At 39.2% G+C, this 17,460-nt stretch overlaps 1 protein-coding gene across 1 annotated transcript; it reads left to right on the top strand.

The window, feature by feature from the left end:
- Nucleotides 1-2,343: 2,343 nt before the first annotated feature.
- On the top strand, nucleotides 2,344-17,242 carry LOC119885086 (12S rRNA N4-methylcytidine methyltransferase-like). Its single transcript, XM_038695324.1, has 3 exons — nucleotides 2,344-2,501; nucleotides 14,196-14,387; nucleotides 15,624-17,242. Exons 1-3 carry the CDS (start codon nucleotides 2,377-2,379, stop codon nucleotides 15,820-15,822), a joined length of 516 nt encoding a protein of 171 aa, XP_038551252.1. The 5' UTR covers nucleotides 2,344-2,376; the 3' UTR covers nucleotides 15,823-17,242.
- Nucleotides 17,243-17,460: the final 218 nt, after the last annotated feature.

Genomic DNA, 17,460 nt, shown 5'->3' with positions numbered 1-17,460 from the left:
GTTTGGGTAGATGGGTGCGGACCCAGTAGTCACTCTGTATGCAAGTATTAGTGACTTGAATTCGATTCGGCCATGGGTAGCCAGTGGCAGTAGCTGAGTAATGGAGTAACATGATTCCTTTTGGGTTGATTGAAAACCAGACGCGCTGCCACGTGCTGAACCATTTGTAGAGGTTTCACCGCACAAACTGGAAGACCCACTAGGAGGGCATTGCAATAGTCGAGGTGAGAGATAACCATGGCCTGTACCAGAAGCTGGGTGGTGTACTGAATAAGGTAGGGCCTGATTAAATAAGTGCTGGCCCTGTCATGTTTATCTTGTGTCAGTATGTTGTTTTGTTTTTTTCTTCAAATGAACTGTTCCCACAATATATTTTTAATCTATCACAGCCTTTTAAAATGCAAAGAGCAGAACAAAATAACAACATAAATATAACTTGTAGAGGATTTTTAACCTTACTGTTTGCCTCTCATAGAGGATTTTCTGTTATGACAACACCAGTAATAATACTCAACTTTATTGTCACATACAATTCTACACGCATGCAAAATTTAACCCATCCTAATTAGGAGCAGTGGGCAGCTATGGTGCAGTGCCCGGTGAGTAGTTTGGGGTTCAGGGCCTTGCTCAGGGGCATCTTTGGCAGTGGTCCATACTGGACTTGAAACGGTGACCCTCTAATTATCAAGTTCCCACAGACTAAACTAATGCTGCCTCACTGAATATTATAATAATATATGTTGATTAAATAGTTTTTTGCGTTAAGAGCTGTCCAGACATCAGTGACATGACTTTTTATGGTATTAGCTTGGAAGCAATAGGCAAGGCACTGAGGATTTATACTTGATAATGACCATCACACTTTTTCTATTAAGTACAAAGACAACCCTCTTCATCAGTTCAATCTATATACAGTCCCCTCCAAAAGTATTGGAATGATAAGGCAAATTCCTTTGTTTTTGTTGTTCACTGAAGACATTTGGGTTTAAGATCAAAAGATGAGTATGAGACAAGAGTTCAGAATTTTTGCTTTCATTTAAACAACTCAGGACACACCACTCTTTGTTTGAACCCACCCATTTTTGAAGTGAGCAAAACTATTGGAACATGTGACTGACAGATGTTTCTTGTTGCCCAGGTGTTGCCTTTTAGGTTGACTGTCCAAACATTAAATAGCTAGACTTGTCTAAGTTTTCATCCTAGGTTCAAACCTATAAAGACTGCATTTCCTAAAAAAGAGGATAAACCAACATGAAGACCAGAGAGCTGTCTATGGGAGAAAAGCAAGTCGTCAAGCTGAGAAAAGAAGGAAAATTGACCAGAGCCATTGGACAAACACTGGGCATAGCAAGCACAACAATTTGGAATGTCCTGAAAAAGAAAGAAACTACTGGTGTACTGAGCAACAGACGTCCAACAGGTCGGCCAAGGAAAACAACAGTAGTTGATGACAGAAATATCGTGAGAGCTGTGAAGAAAACACCCAAAACATCAGTAAGTGACATCACCAACGCATCACCCCATCACCCCACACTGCAGGGGTGAAGGTATCACAATCCACGGAGAAGACTCAGAGAGCAGAAATATAGAGGCCGCACCACAAGATGCAAACCACTCATCAGCAGTAAGAATCGAAGGAAATTTGCAAAGAAGTACAGAGATGAGCCACAAAAGTTCTTGAACACAATCTTACGGACTGATGAGACCAAGATTAATCTCTACCAAAGTGATCAAAAGGCCAAAGTGTGAAGAAAGAAAGGAACTGCTTATGATCCGAAGCATACAAGCTCATCTGTGAAGCATGGTGGTGGTAATGTCAACGAAGGGTCACGGGCTTGAGGCAGTTTACTGCAAGCAAGGATTATGCCACCAAATATTAAATGTTATTTACTTTAAAATTATTTGTTCCATTACTTTTGCTCACTTAAGAATGCTGTGGTCTAATACAAATAATGATGTGTCCTAAGTTGTTCTAACACATCTACACATCTACCTGTGAATACCATGAAATAAAAGCTGTAATTCTGAACTCTTGTCTCATACTAATCTTTTGATCTTAAGCCCAAATGTCTTCAGTGAACAACAAAAACAAAGGAATTTGCCTTACCATTCCAATACTTTTGGAGGGGACTGTATATTGAGGGAGTCTACCATATCTGTCATTTTGAATTAATTTCAGTTTTAATATAGACATAGACACATAAGTACCCTGAGATAAGACAGATTCAGAAAAATCTGATTTAAAATAACACTTAAACATAAATGAAGAATTAACATTGTAATGGTAATGTGTTGATGATTATTTCAATATATGGAGTCCTGGTGTGAGGAGAATGTGTTGTTCTCTTTCTTTCTCGCATGTAGGTGGTCCTGGACATGACATTTGGAGGTGGTGGTCATACCAAAGCAATACTGAATACGGTTCCTGAAGTCACAGTCCTGGCCTTAGACCGAGATCCTACAGCAATTTTACTGGCTGAGCAGTTAGCCAAGGAACACTCGTAAGTGATTTATTGATTTATTGATTCATTGTATAGTGATTTATTATTTATTTATTTATTGTTTATATCAACTAGACCAAAACACAAGTTAAAGCTTATGTTAAGCTGCCTAGAAAACTGTTGATACACTGCCATGTTTTTTTGCCATACATTTTTATAATTACATCTGACAGCTTGACCATTTTGAGCAGTATTTAGTTTGTGGTCATTGTTTCTTAAAACATACTGTGTGTGTGATATAGCATTGCAGTTCTCCCAGTATTTCTCACTTCTTGCCTGAGCCCGATCAAATACTGCTCGCCAAGATACAGCCCCTGAGTTTCACCATCCAATCAAATCCATTCCTCCTTCCTAACTTAAAGCTTTTCTCCCCCCACGCAAAGCTGGTGGGCCCGGCATGTCATTTGTCAGAGTAAGGGCCCACGCCTGCAGTGTGAGGGAGATGCTGCCTCCCACGGAGGATCTATAAGAAATAAGGGGGGGGGAGTACAGAGAAGCCTAGAGAAGTTAAGAAGTGGAGAGAGAAAAAAACGGAAGAGAAAATTAAAACATGAGAGTGAGAGAACAGGGAGACACGAGGACACAATGCCAGGGTGAGAGGGAGTGTGTGTGTGCATGAGCAAGGCGCGGGAGGATGAAAATGAGATGTTCCTAAGACCATGGCGTGGGAAGGAATCCTTTTACGTAGATTCTGGGGAAACCTCTCTCAGGGGAATCTGCCAGAGCAATGTGCCTGTGAGCAGGGAATGACAATTAAGAGAGAGAGAGAATGAGAACGCTGTATTCTGTCAGCAACAATATACCCCCGCTGTAAAGTCTTCCACGCCTACTCGTGATGCAAGTTGAGAGAAGCTAGAGAAATCTAGCAATTAACCAATATTGTTGGAAGCCTGAGTAAAAGACCCTGGCAACCTACGCAGTGCATTCGCACAACAAGGTTAGAGGATTTTCTCTCTCATCTGTACTCCCATGGTTTGAGGAAACTATAACCTCAATGCAAACTGTTGAATGTTGGTGTGAGTCTGAACCCAGTTTTATCAAACAGAGAATAATTTCACCTCCTAAATTTTATTGAAAAGTAACCCCTCTGTTCTCTCAACGTTATTCAACCATGTCTTTAATGGGATGAGCCTCACTATACTCCTTACTATATACCATTCTTGTTGTTGCTATGACTTCCCTGGGCTTGAAGAGACGCAGTAGTTGTGCTCACAATAAATGTTATAAATCTCAAAAGGCAGCAAGCATTATTGAAAAGCCAACCGGTGAGACATGAAATATGATCCAGGAAGTGCAGTTGGGTTAACAGATTGATACATATAAAGGCTTATCAGATGCCAAAACACTACACAAAGGTTTTTAATACTCACAGAAAGGATTTAACTTTAGAAGGTTATCACAGGGGCAAATACTTTATCTTTCGTCATGACAATAGTGAGGTAAACACATTACAAAGTAGTCAACAAGGGGTGTGAGCCTGAGCCTACGCAGAGACATTTTAGAAGAGACACGCCACTCAGTTGCATCCTCAATACAACTCTATGGGGAAAGCCCATAACGGCAAAGATGGCAGTTATCCCGCCCCTCCTACTAGAAAGCCAATCGTATGTGTTTTAACAGCCAAAGCGTGAAACATATTTCAGCCAATCGTGTGGTTCCACTGACGTAAGGGTCTGCTTCACTTCAAATGCACATGCGCGGAAGTGGTGACGCATGTGTAGTAGAGGTATAAACGGTCGGAAAAAACGCCTTTTAAACCTTATTTTGGGGCAAAGTCGTCAAACTTTTTCAGCCTTTTTTAACAGATTTTACTGCAGATTCTAGTCATTTAGTTTTTATGTCCTGGTGACCAGTGAAAGTGCAGTTCTGACTCTCACCCCATTCATTAAGATAGGAGCCTGGTCTTATTAGTCCAAAATAGCTGCCCAGAGGCGTTGCCAAGATGGCGGCAGAGTGGCATGACTTGTCTAGAAGGACTGTGGCCTACTGCAGCCTTTTTGCCAGACGACTATTTCCCAGAGTCCTTCCCGTAGGCTCCCCTGCTGCGTTGATGGACTGGCTTCATTCAAATGAGTGAAAGGCCTGTGTTTTTTACTCAAGGCTGAAGTCGATCTGAACATGCCACCAATTAAGCTCTGATTGGTCGACTGTTTCAAAAAGCCCATGTAAATAATGTGACAACAATGCAGCATCAGGAAATCCATGTGGCTGAAATTATTAGTGCAAAACATGGACTATTACATAGTCGTAAAGTAGTAAAGGTACCAGAGGAATCCATCGTTACCAACACCAACACAACCACCCCTTAAAGGGCTTAACAAAATCAGTGTATTTCTTGAGCACAACACTCTGCAACTGGATATTTGACTTCCTCACAAACAGACCCCAGATAGTTCGGAGTGGCGGTTGTACCTCCTTCACTCTAGTGCTCAACACTGGGACTAACGTTGTACACCCACGACTGCAACCCCATACATGGAGAACTGTTGCTGAAACCACCATCATCGGCCAAATTTCAAACAATGATGAGACTTTATAGCGGGAGGAAATCTTCTCAAAACTGCTCAGAAGATCATTGGTACCTGTCTACCGAGCATCAGTGATATCGGTGAAGTGAGGTGCCTACCTAGGGCCCAAAAGATACTAAACGATACCACAGAATCCAGCCACAGCCTGTTCACCCTGCTGCCGTCTTGCAAGATGTATAGACCTATCTTCTGTCATACCACCAGACTAAAGAGCAGCTTCTTCCCCCAGGCTGTGATATTCTGAAATTCATCCTCAGCACTGAACCATAGAACATTGTTTATTTCTGTTTATAGTTTTATATTTTATTATATTATACGCTTGCTTTATGAGTAGCATGAAGGGAACTACAAACTTAATCTTATTATACAACTGTTATAAAATGACGAATAAATGTATTTTGTATCTTGTGAGCTACAAGCCCAGTTAGTTTTGTGTTGAGTCCTGGCTAAACTGCACACTGCGTAAAAACATTCATACTCTTCTTCATGCAGAATTACTTGGTTGGATTTTGGACGGTGACGAAACCAAGCCAAGTGTGGCAGTCTTTGCATTGTTCAGTACAACACTCAAGTCTGCCATTCTCTCAATTCTAACTAGTTTATTAATAACCTCAATCAATCAGTCACACGTCATAGACAACTAGGGCATCAGGGAAGTGCAGATTTCCATATTTGGAAACTTTCCTCATCTGTGATGCAAAATTTTCTAGCTGTCCAAAAACAAGCTTTTTAAGCAGGAAATATAGATGATGAAATTAAAGCAGCTGGGAAGTAACAGTAATAACAGTAATTGATGACATTTTGAGGAGAAGATGGCAAGGCCACCCACAAGTTAACAGTCATTCAGGTACCAATTCACAGTTCTTGTAACTTTAATACTAAATAAATAAGTCACAAAGTTTTTATAACCTTCCTTAGGTCAACTAAGGTAGCACAAATGGACATTTAGAAAAAAATGCATCTTTAAGGACTAGCCTGTGTGTGTTCGTCCTGTGTTTGTAGCCTCTTTTTCTTCACTGGACTGTAGATATTTTCATCACTGCTCCCCTGCTGAAAGCAATCAATCAGCATCTTGTCTTAGGCTTCAGTGACGCAGGTAAAGGAACTGAGCAGGTCAACACAAGGGAATATTTCAGGCTTGATTTGTGAAGAGGCAGCATCGTGTTGAACAAGCATGCGCTCAAACTGAGGCTGCTTTGAACGTTCATGATGTCCTCACTGAGTGTACTCTTATTCCAGATGGTAAAGAACAAGTGAATGCAAGGAAATCTTTAATGATGCGGTGGTTTGTGAGAAAATACTAAAGTGTAGTCAAATAGTGGTTTGACAAAAATAATCTCCTACTAGAAGTTTTTTAGAGGCAGTGACTGAAATTTCCATTAAGTGACATTTTGCTAAGAAATTTTTGTCAAAATGTCTTCATTGTCTTATAAGGACATTCTACCCTACTATAAACTATTTTGCCAGTGTGTATAGACCATTTTGTGCACTCTTTGACTCTGCACAGTTGAAAAGCAACAATTCAACAATTGTTGATATTAGGGGCTGTGCAATATGACTAAAATGTCATATCCCCGATATACGTCATTTTATATCTCAATAACGATATATATCCCAATATAGAAATTTTTTTGTAAATTCAATGAAATATTATGAACTCATGATTTTTCTCTGCTATTCTGGAGAATTCCAACACTATGACAAATACCATGATATAGAGTGAACGACACAGCAAGTACTGTAACCATTTAACGTTAGCTAGGTTGTTTGTTAGCAAACTGTCACTACTTGCTGCTACAGAGCTATTATTAGAGGACGAGAGCAGCACAACTGCTCCAGACAGCGATACAACTCTCCTGCTGCTACTGCTAACATCACAATAACAGCATGTTTTAGTGAACTAATAGAGTAAGCTGAATGTCTGTGGGCTGACACACACACATCATGGCTGAAACGACTGGAGTAGTGTTGTGTGGCTCGTCCATACAACAGAATTCTCTCTTTGGTATGAGCTCCTCGTTTTTTTGCATGGTCTGATTCCACCTGTTGAGTATTATCCAGTTAAAAGTAAACTTTACTCTCCACGTTTGTTTATTCCTAATGCAAATTTCTTCCCTGCAACACCGGCAAGTGTGGGAGAACGGACCACATTGAATTTAGTTTCAAGTTAGATATTAGTTTTACGTTGAATTGTCTGCAGATGTCTGTCAAATATCCAACTAAAACTAACTTCACCGCAGTGCAAAGCGTCATACCCTTGTAAAGTGTGGTGTTGGCGACACAATGAAATAAATGATAGAGCATAATTTTAAACAATAGACGTTTTGCTACAGTATATACATATATATGTTGTCATTTTGCACAGCCCTAGTTGATATATTTCTAGGCATCTCTGTGTATTGAGGAACAACATACAGTAGCACTTTTTGCCACTGATGCAGAACTAAAGCACATAAGAGCACTCTTGAAAAAGAAAGCTTCTTTCAAAATGAAGTAAATGTAGATAGATTTACAAAAATATGACAGAACTCCTTTCATTTTGTGTTTTTCTTCACTGAAGTGTGCTCATTCATAGAGTTTTAAGGTCAGTCAGAGGCTTAGCTGAAAGCAAACGCTCACACAGACAAACTCCTTGGTCCGGCTGTTTCTAGTTAGCTTACAGTTAACGTCTGTACAGCCGCTTTATTAGCTGTTCTGAGCAAATTAACACGCAGTGCAAAAAATTCCCTGCATTCAAATCTGTCTGTTCGCACCTTGGGAGTTGGCTATTCACTGAACACAGTACAGCTGAGGATAATGGGAATGTCATTAGTACTGAATCATAAACCAAAGCACTGAAATGTTTATTTTTTATTTTATTTTGACCTGGTGATGGTGCTATATGAGATGTTAAGATATCACCAAATTTATTACAGTTTATTCTGAGGGGAACATGAATGTGTTTAACAAGCAATCCATCCCCTAGTTGAAGATCACTAAAGTCATTAGGATTCATCCTGAATATTGGTGCCAAATTTCTTGGCGATACATAAAAGACTTTTCAAGTAATTTTGAAATTGTAACAATAATAGTTACATATAATATAATATCATTATGGTTAACAACAATGGCACACTGAGCGCCAATTGCCATCACTGCTAGTGTGGCTAAAAAGTGTCAGTTGGATTTGAAGCTCTCAACCTTTACCTGGCACATATTTTTTTCACTAAACAAGGATGGCATAGCTGAAATGGGAATGCACTAACATTGTCTTTCTTTTACTTTTTTTTTAGTTAAAATTGAGGTAAGTTCACTTCACCATTGACTTATATTTATATCAACAGCAATGGCTCTAAATCTTTGTCAACGGCATATCACATACCCTGTGATTCAATCTGCAAAGCTTTGGACTGTCAGTAAGATTTGATAAAACTCATATTAAGTATAAGGTTGATCCAGTGAGATGCCAGAATAACAAAAATTTGCATGATGTCAATGTTGCGGGGTGCTATGACTATAAAAAGCTCCAATCTCTTAAGCAATTATGAGCCCACACTTGGACCTCAGTACATACACCACTGAAACTTGTCCTCTTTAATAATATAAGACCTTACATAAGGCATTTATATTTCCAACTCTGTGTCTAAGCCACATAAAGAAGTTAATAATTTAGAAATGTTATGTAACTGTTTTGCATATTTTTAAATCCTTTAGTGGCTTACAAAAACATGTAGAAGAAGTTGCAGCGCGTAGTGGAAGGTATGTTCATCGCCTGCGTGTGGGTGGACACACAGACTTCAGAATTTTTATTTCCAATAATTAAAAAGTAGATGTAATTTTTGCGTGATAGAGCTTTCCATATTGTAAAGTGGCTAGCTATTACAAGACTGACTGTGTGACTTCAAAGGAAAATTTATTATAGATTTCAAATGGTTATTCGTGTAAGACGTGATTTATACAAATATAATAATAGGGCGGGAGTCTCTTTTGTATTCGAATGTTGAGTTTGTACCAGTCTACTCATTTTCACCTTTTCCAATTCATGCCTATTAACTGGGCATGGTTGGAAACTGCTTCTTTATGTAGGGTAGCAATACTTACCATAAACCCTCCCATAACTGCCCTCAAATAAAGGTATGAGGTCCCGCTCAGTCTGAAGCTAAACTCGCTCCTCTCAAACCTCCAGTTAGACTGCTGGCTGGTGCTGACAGCACCACAAAAATGTGTCTTGTCTGCAGTTACGCAGAGAAGGTACTCTACATAGACCAGCTCACATTCTTTCTATTCCTCAAGACTAATAAAATGACGAATTCAGCATTTGTGTTATGCAGCCCTAACTTGTGTAACATTCATTGGAAAGCTTGTGGCTTCACAGCGGGCACTGCCTACCAGTCAGTGGAACTCTGTCCCCTCTCTCCTCTCCCTGTGGCCATGCTCTACCTCTGATAATGCCTTCACAAGATCAGTGTTGAATGTATTTATTTAAAATAACTATCAACATTCTGAATTACATGCATTTAGCATATAAGTGCATAGGCATCTTTTTTGCTATTACTGAAAATGTCAATATATTGTATATATCAATGTAATATACTTACTACTGTTAATGTTTTTAATCAATCTAAAATCGACTCTTGGTTGAATAAATAGAAAAGGGTGCACTATATTCAGGTTCTTACTCCACTGAAATACAATATGAAACATATCTTGCAGTTAAGCTAATTGGTCATGTTGAAGGTCACTTTCTAACCAAACAGGAAAATACAATGGAAAGTTTGAGTTTGTAGCTTTTGTAAGAAAAAGTCTACCGCAATAATTTGGAAGCACAAATCGTCTTCTACCTGTATGAGAATAATAAAATGAATGTATAATTTGTGCTTGCATTTATTTGAGGATGAAGTACAAGATAACTCTGTAAAGATATAATAAAATAATCACCCAAAGCTGGAATTACCTGGAATTATCTTCTGTGAAGACATGCGAAACACCTCTGTGAACGTAGATGTTGCTGCTAACTGTAGGGATCTCAGAGGAGCCAATGTGCACACCTCCCAAATCTAATCACTGCATAGTGAAGAACTGCGCACCAAGCAAGCTGATTGGTTGATCCAACTCCCATCAGGAGGCAGGTTAAAAACAACAACAAATTTTCTTTTACATGTTATATAAGTTGTACATACAAGTATAAAAGAAACACCCAATGTTTGCGTACGTGTAGCCCGGAGAAGTGTGTTTCAGCATTAAATCTGCAGCTCTACAGAATGGCTCTTTTAGCAACTTGTTTTATGTTTGCAGATTTATGGTTTTGGTTCATCTCACCTTAAAAAAAGCTCTGATAAACTTATTGTGTGCTATCTTTGCAGCCCCAAACTGCAGACAAAGTTAGCGACTAGCTTTGAGGCAACAACAAAATCATCTTTAGCACAATACTGCTTGACCCCCAACTGACTGAATCCAGAATGACTAAAATGTTATAAAACCAATGAGAGTTTTGTAAACTCTCACCAAAACGACTGTTCATACTGCAACTTTAAATAATGAACAAAATTTCGAAATTGGAGATGGTGGGTAGAGTGCTACTGAGGAGGCAGTAACAGAAAGGGATTGCGCAGGTGATGGGAGAGAACAACAAAGCCTTTACTATAGATTTTTCAACAAATCAATCTGTGCAGGATAGTGAATAACAAGTAAAGGAAGGCCCTGGCAGCGTGGGTGAGATGCTCCCTTGCCATTTTGTCTTCAGTGGGTTTTGAAATAAAGGACCTGCCAATTTGTGTTCTTTCCCTGAATGCCCATAGTTAATGTCGAGAAAGGTGGTGTCAATGCTGTGTACATAAAGGTTTCAAATTTAGTAAAATATCTGAGAATGGAAGGATATCGATACCTTTATTTTATCAATACTGATGCTGCTTATTGGAATCAATGCGGTTCGCTTACAAACAAACCTTCATTATCTTGTCAAGAAAATAAGTATGTTCTTAATGCAATACAATTTTCTTTTTTTTTTTTTAAACTTCAAACTATAATTGGTGCTGCTTTACTACAAATAAACTGAACTTAAATAAAATATAGTGGAGCAACAGATACTTGTAAGCTAATGGCAATAAATACTTTGCCTTTACAGGGCTCCTGTCTACAGCCATTCTGACTCATTCTTGCAACTAGCTTTACAGACACCTGGACTAAAACTTATATCGCGGTGCACCAGTAGTCCTGAAAAATGTGGAGGCAGAGAGAATTAACAGTATTTCGTGTAATGAGCGGGAAGTGGCTATTGTGGTCTAGCTTACACATGGTAGGCATATAGTCAAATCAACAAGCATTCTCCAGATGGAGATTCATGTGTTGAGAGCAGTGACTCAACTATTTGCACAGGTTGCTAGTTGCTTCAAATATGGGTGAGGCATTAGATGAAGCATTTGAAAAATTGCATTGCATACATATAAGCAGAGGACGAAGCCTACCAGATCCCCATAGCCATCCAGTGCTAGCTAATGTTAACGCGAGGGTTAAAACAAATTCAGGCACTGTTACTTACTAAAGTTGTTAGAGCCATTGATGTAATAGAGAAATATTAATAAGTCAGCTCTGTCCTCGTCATAGTTATAGTGCTTAACCTATTTGTTTATTGTGTTACCACGTTGATTGTTTTTGTGTTTTTTGAAGAAAAAATGTATGATAAGTAAACAGTTAAAATTGAGAAAATTGACTACACAGTTTTATTAAAGCACTTACTCCTCTCTTCCAAACATTTAAACCTGTTCCATCATGAATACAGTCTGCAGAATGTAAACAGAAACATATTTAGTTTTGCGAAGCTTACAAATGTATCATCTTTAATGAATGGCAAACTGAAAATGAATGCCATTAAATGAGTGAATGACGCAGGATACTAAAAGCATCAGAAAATGTTTTTTCTTTTCCCAGTGTCATTTTAGCACTCACATATGACTCACCAGAGGTCATTATGAGATCCCATGTTGGTAGGTCACATATTGATACATTAAAAAAATGCTTGTTACCCTCAGACTGATTACACATTGAGTTCTATATAAGGACGGCGTAGTCAATTTGAGCTGCTTAGCTTTCGTACATCTGTGATAAAATGAGATGATTGTAATTTAGACATTTAGAAACATGTTTTCATGTCTGGAAAAGACTGCATGAGACCTTTGGCTCCCAATGTATAGATGCTAACTCCTGTTGCTCTCTTCTGCCATCATCTTTGTTCACACAATGATAAAAGGTCACATGAAAAATGCATACTGTAAATGTGGCTGGAGGATGTCACCACTCGTGCATGAGGAAGTGACTGAGAATACAGGGTCTTGCTCTGTTAGTGATAAGCCTCTCAGTAGGCTAGCTTAGACATCCGGCTCCCAAGAAAATACCTGATTTGGTTATAAAAGGTTGACTGGAAAGCTACTGAATTGGAGATCTCACATGGTCTCCCCACAAAATATCTCCCTAAAATAACATTGACTTTCCTGATGCTGAGTGTGGGTGTTCGTCTAAATTGTATGACGCTGTAAACGTAAAATATTGAAAACAGTCAATATTTCCCATAAATTTAAGAGGGGACTTTCCTTAGCATTCCCAATTCTTGCCACTGCCTCATTACCTTAGTCATTGCACAGACTAAGGTGCCCTTGAGAACAGCTCATAACCCTCAAACTGCTCCAGTGGAGCTCCTCAGTGGGCCAGCAAATCCGACTGTGGTTGTACTGGGCAGGTTCCAGGTGTGAATGTGTGTAACTAAGAGTAGAAATCCATAGGTTGGGTGAAGTGAAGACTCCTATTCATTTTCTATGAGAAGCGGCATATTGTTTTGTTTGTTTGTTTTTTTTAACCCTCAAACTTTATTTAGAACATGTCACATGGAACATAGGTGACATGACAAAACAAATCAGACATCCATTTCATTGTTAGTAAGTAGAAGAAATGTAGCCCTCCCATTTAAAAAAAAAATATTAGTATTGTCGTCTTTGTACTCATGTACTGTGTGTCAACTTCTTTGCTACTGCAGCAAAACTAATTGCCCCTCGGGGACAAATAAAGGTCTTGGTCTTGAACTTGAACTTGTACTCCTACATTTATCCAGTTTTAAATTAAAGGTATAATTCACATCCATAAAGTATATAATATCTCTAAGCCACCTTCACCTCTTGGACCTGCTAAAGCTTTTTTTTTAAATGATGGCACTAGTTTTTCCAAATAAGATTAATTGAAGTGTTCTTTTTTTTCTTTACAAATAGATTGTTGAACACAAAGACAGAAGTTAGGAAAACAAATCTAGATACCAGAAGCGCTATATCCCTCCCGAGGAGCACGGTTAGACAATCAGTGGCAAGAGATGGAAAGGCAATGAGGACGGTAAAGTTCAAAATTAGTCCCCCCTTTAGATCGGATGTTGCCTGACCCAAGTGTTGATGTGAATAAGTGCACAGTTATTTACATCAACACTTGGGTTAGACGAATAGATTGTCTTATGATTTTAAAGCGTTATTATAAGTATAAGTATATCATGTAACTATTAGTTTTACTAGAGTTTTGTAGTCGACTAGTCGTTGCATGTTTATGATATTAATTGAAATATTTATATATTTTTTTGAGGGCATCAGAAAATAGTTTGAGTTCCAGTGCTGCGAAATAATATATAAGTAACATTGTTAACACTGTGCTACATTACAGAGAAGTTCCAAACTGTAATGATATAAATGATAAAAATATAAATTTTACAGGGGCGCAAAGCGAGCCACCTGTTAACGACAAGCTGTAATGATTATGAATCTGTCAGACAAGCAGCAAGGAAACTGAACATTGTGTTCATTTATTTCAACACAGTAAAACATCATACAAGGGTCACCTCACCCCGAACCTGAAAACCTCATCCTCCCTTTGGTCAAAAGCTCCAGTGCTGGTGGTATAACCAACACTAACACTCCCCTGGTACCCTGAGCTCCCAGTCCACGTAGAGTCAGCCAATAGGGCCTGCTAAGTGAGCTAACTAGCTAATAGCAGCAGAGCAATGCATGCCGGTAAGTGACTTCTGTGTTACAAGAGAAAAGGTATGTGGTATAACAATCCCCTGATACTTTTTTTCTGATGACAAGACGCAGTTCCCAAATGGAGTTTGAGGTTTTAATATGCAAATGTCTAATTGCTCTTTTCCTAATGCTTGCTTCAGTGGTCGTGTGAAACCATTGCTTGGCCGATTCAGCGAGCTTGAAACCCTCCTGTCTAACATGAACATCAAGCCAGGCAGCGTTGATGCTGTCCTGTTGGATGCTGGCTGCTCCTCCATGCAGATGGATGAGGCAGAGCGAGGCTTCTCCATCAGCAAGGATGGGCCCTTGGATATGAGAATGGATGGAGAGAGGTAAGAGATCTGCAACATACAGAATGTCTGAAAGGCTGATAGATCTCAGTTTGATTAGTAATGCTGCATTAACATAACTGAACACAAAAAACACAAGACTTTTTTTCCCCAGCAAATGTTAGGAGGTGCCAGATGATGAGAGACTTGAAATTGCTTCAGTACTCATTCAAGCAGTAATGTAAAGAAGGGGCATGGCCAAATTGGGCTACCAATAACATAAGTGAGCATGTTGATCATTGAAATTGTATAGTGAAACGTGAAAATTCCTATTTCTGAAACTAATCTAAAAAATTTAAAACAATCAATATCGTTGTCAATTAAAACAAAGTGCTTTCCTGACAAGCGACCTCTTGTGGTCGCATCAATAAAACTGTCCTTTCCTAGTAGCAAAGGGAAAGGAAGAGTGACATTATATTGCTACAGAAGCTCTTTCAGATTTCGGATGCATGATTGGGTATACAAAATGAGAGTTTGACACAAATCAAAACCATGAACATGAAAAACAGTGTTATAATTTCCTAATCATGGATTTACAGTAAAAAAATAAAAAGTTTATCATATCATAATGTGTGAAAACTAAATGTTAAAATACATTTTAAGCAAATATATGTCTATAACTTATATTGGCAGTAAGTGTACAAAAATAAGTAAAGTAAATTTTTTGTAACTATAAAAAGAAAACAAAATCCTGTTGCTAATTTTAATTTGTGTGTGCATATATACCATGTATATACACTATATATGTATGTATATGTACCATATATGTGTGTGTATATGTATATATATATATATATATATATATATATATATATATATATATATATATATATATATATATACACTATATATGTATGTATATGTACCATATATATGTGTGTATATATATATATATATATATATATATATATATATATATCGTATACAACATACATTATATTTATGTATGTTTGTACCTTACATACTGTATGTATTGCAATTGAATGTTTCTTGAATGTTTTCAGAAGTAGTTATGTATCACTTTACAATGTCAGCATAATGTGCAAAGCAAAAAGCTAAGATAACCTCATTATAAGCAATTGCACAAGCTGCATTTCTTACTTCATTCCCTCACCTTCATTCTATTCATCACTGTCAGCCATGAAAGGCTTTCAGCTGTATCTCAGAGTTGTCAGAATTCGCCACTGTCAGCAAGGACGTGACGTCAAGCAGCTTAATTGGGCTTGTCTTTGTGCGTAGGTACCCCGACATGCCCTGCGCCGCTGACGTTGTGAATACCTTAGATCAACAGGCTCTTGCATCCATCCTCACTGCATATGGGGAAGAAAGACACTCCAGGAAAATAGCTTCAGCCATTGTGGAGGCACGCCGTGTCAACCCCCTCACCCGGACACAGCAGCTGGCCAGCGTGGTTGCAGGTAGCTCAGCACTATCCTGATTAATTCCCCGCAGCTTCCTGGAGGCTGAAAGGGAAAATAAAACATGAGTGGAGTTATTAAGGTTGTCTTTCAGTGGGACGTATTTGTCCCACAACATTACGTGGAGTGTGACCTCAGTTATCATCCTCTCTTCTGCCTCTGTTTTGGGTGCCTTTCTACCACACCTTCCTTTGAGAGGTAAAGTTGAGACAAAGATAGAGCTGGAGGAGGCCTTGAAAACAAACAGTATCTCACAAACAACACCCCATCTCTCTCCCCTTCCACATTGCTTTCTTTTTATGCCCTCTTTTCCCATGTTTCTCTGCTCACGAATGCACACACACCTGACACAAATGCAAACACCCACACATGCTCTGCTCACACGACACACTGGTGCATAAAGCCTGGATTACATTGTTTGTCTTCACTGATTGTTTTTTTTTTGGGGGGCTGTATGCCTCTAGATTTCAGCTGCTGAATGAGTAAAATGTCATTTCAATAGTTATTGCACAGTGCAGTATGTGCGTCAGTGTCACCCAGGGAGAACCGGTGTGAGTAAGAGCAGCTGTTTCATCTTTTTTGAAGAGCAAAGCGAGTCACCACCAATGTTTATTCGTAACAATGACAGAGGTCTTGATTTAAGAAAGTTCCAAGGGGGACTGTATCACCAATTATGACAGTGATACTGACAGGAAGATTTTACAGTCGCAAGAGAAATGATGAGGGTCCGTGTGTGTGTGAGAATCAGAATCAGAAAAGCTTTTATTGCCATGTAGATTTTACACGTATGAGGAATTTGATTTGGAGATAAGGTGCTACATGTAGACAAACAAAGACAAACATACAGTTGGCATAAATAAATGTAGAAATATATGAATATTGAGTGACAAAATATAACGATTAACACTTACAAATATGTACTTACTACTTACACAACAAATATGTGCAATATACCGGGTATGTACAATGATGTGAAATTAGATAATATTTACATGTGCAAAGATATACAGTATTTGAGAGGGAAGGGGAAAGTGTCAGTGAGGGATCGGGCCTTGTTAATTAGGCTAGCAGCAGAACGGTAGAAGCTGTTTTTGTGGGGAGAGGTTTTGGTCCTGATGGACCGCAGCCTGCTGCCAGAGGGGAATAACTGAAATAGTTTGTGACTGGGATGGGAGGGGTCAGCTGCAATCTTTCTTGCACTCCTCAGAGTCCTGGAGGTGTACATGTCCTGAAGAGATGGAAGATTCATACGCTGATACGCTGCAGCCGGCCCTTGATCTTTCTAAAGTCCACGACCATCTCCACTGTCAATGCGTAGAGCTCCAGACTTTTCTGGCAGCACCAGGTCACCAGATGGTAGATCTCCCACCTGTAGGCGGACTCATCCCCACCTGAGATGAGCCCAATGAAGGTGGTGTCATCTGCAAACTTCAGGAGCTTGACGGACTGGTGACTGGAGGTGCAGCTGTTGGTGTACAGGGAGAAGAGCAGAGGGGAAGAACCCAGCCTTGAGGTGAACCGGTGCTGATGGTCCTGGAGTCAGAGAGATGTTTTCCCATCTTCATGTGCTGCTTCCTGTCCATCAGGAAGTCTGTTATCCACCTGCAGGCGGAGTCAGGCATGTTCAGCTGGGAGAACTTGTCCTGCAGCAGAGCCGC

This window comes from Micropterus salmoides, unplaced genomic scaffold (assembly GCF_014851395.1).
Source record: "Micropterus salmoides isolate LMB-PRFRI ecotype aquatic unplaced genomic scaffold, ASM1485139v1 Ms_hic_scaffold_3910, whole genome shotgun sequence".
In the NCBI taxonomy this organism is placed as follows: Eukaryota; Metazoa; Chordata; class Actinopteri; order Centrarchiformes; family Centrarchidae; genus Micropterus; species Micropterus salmoides.
The sequence above is the reverse complement of the archived record's forward strand: the minus strand, read 5'-3'. Positions and strand labels throughout refer to the sequence as shown.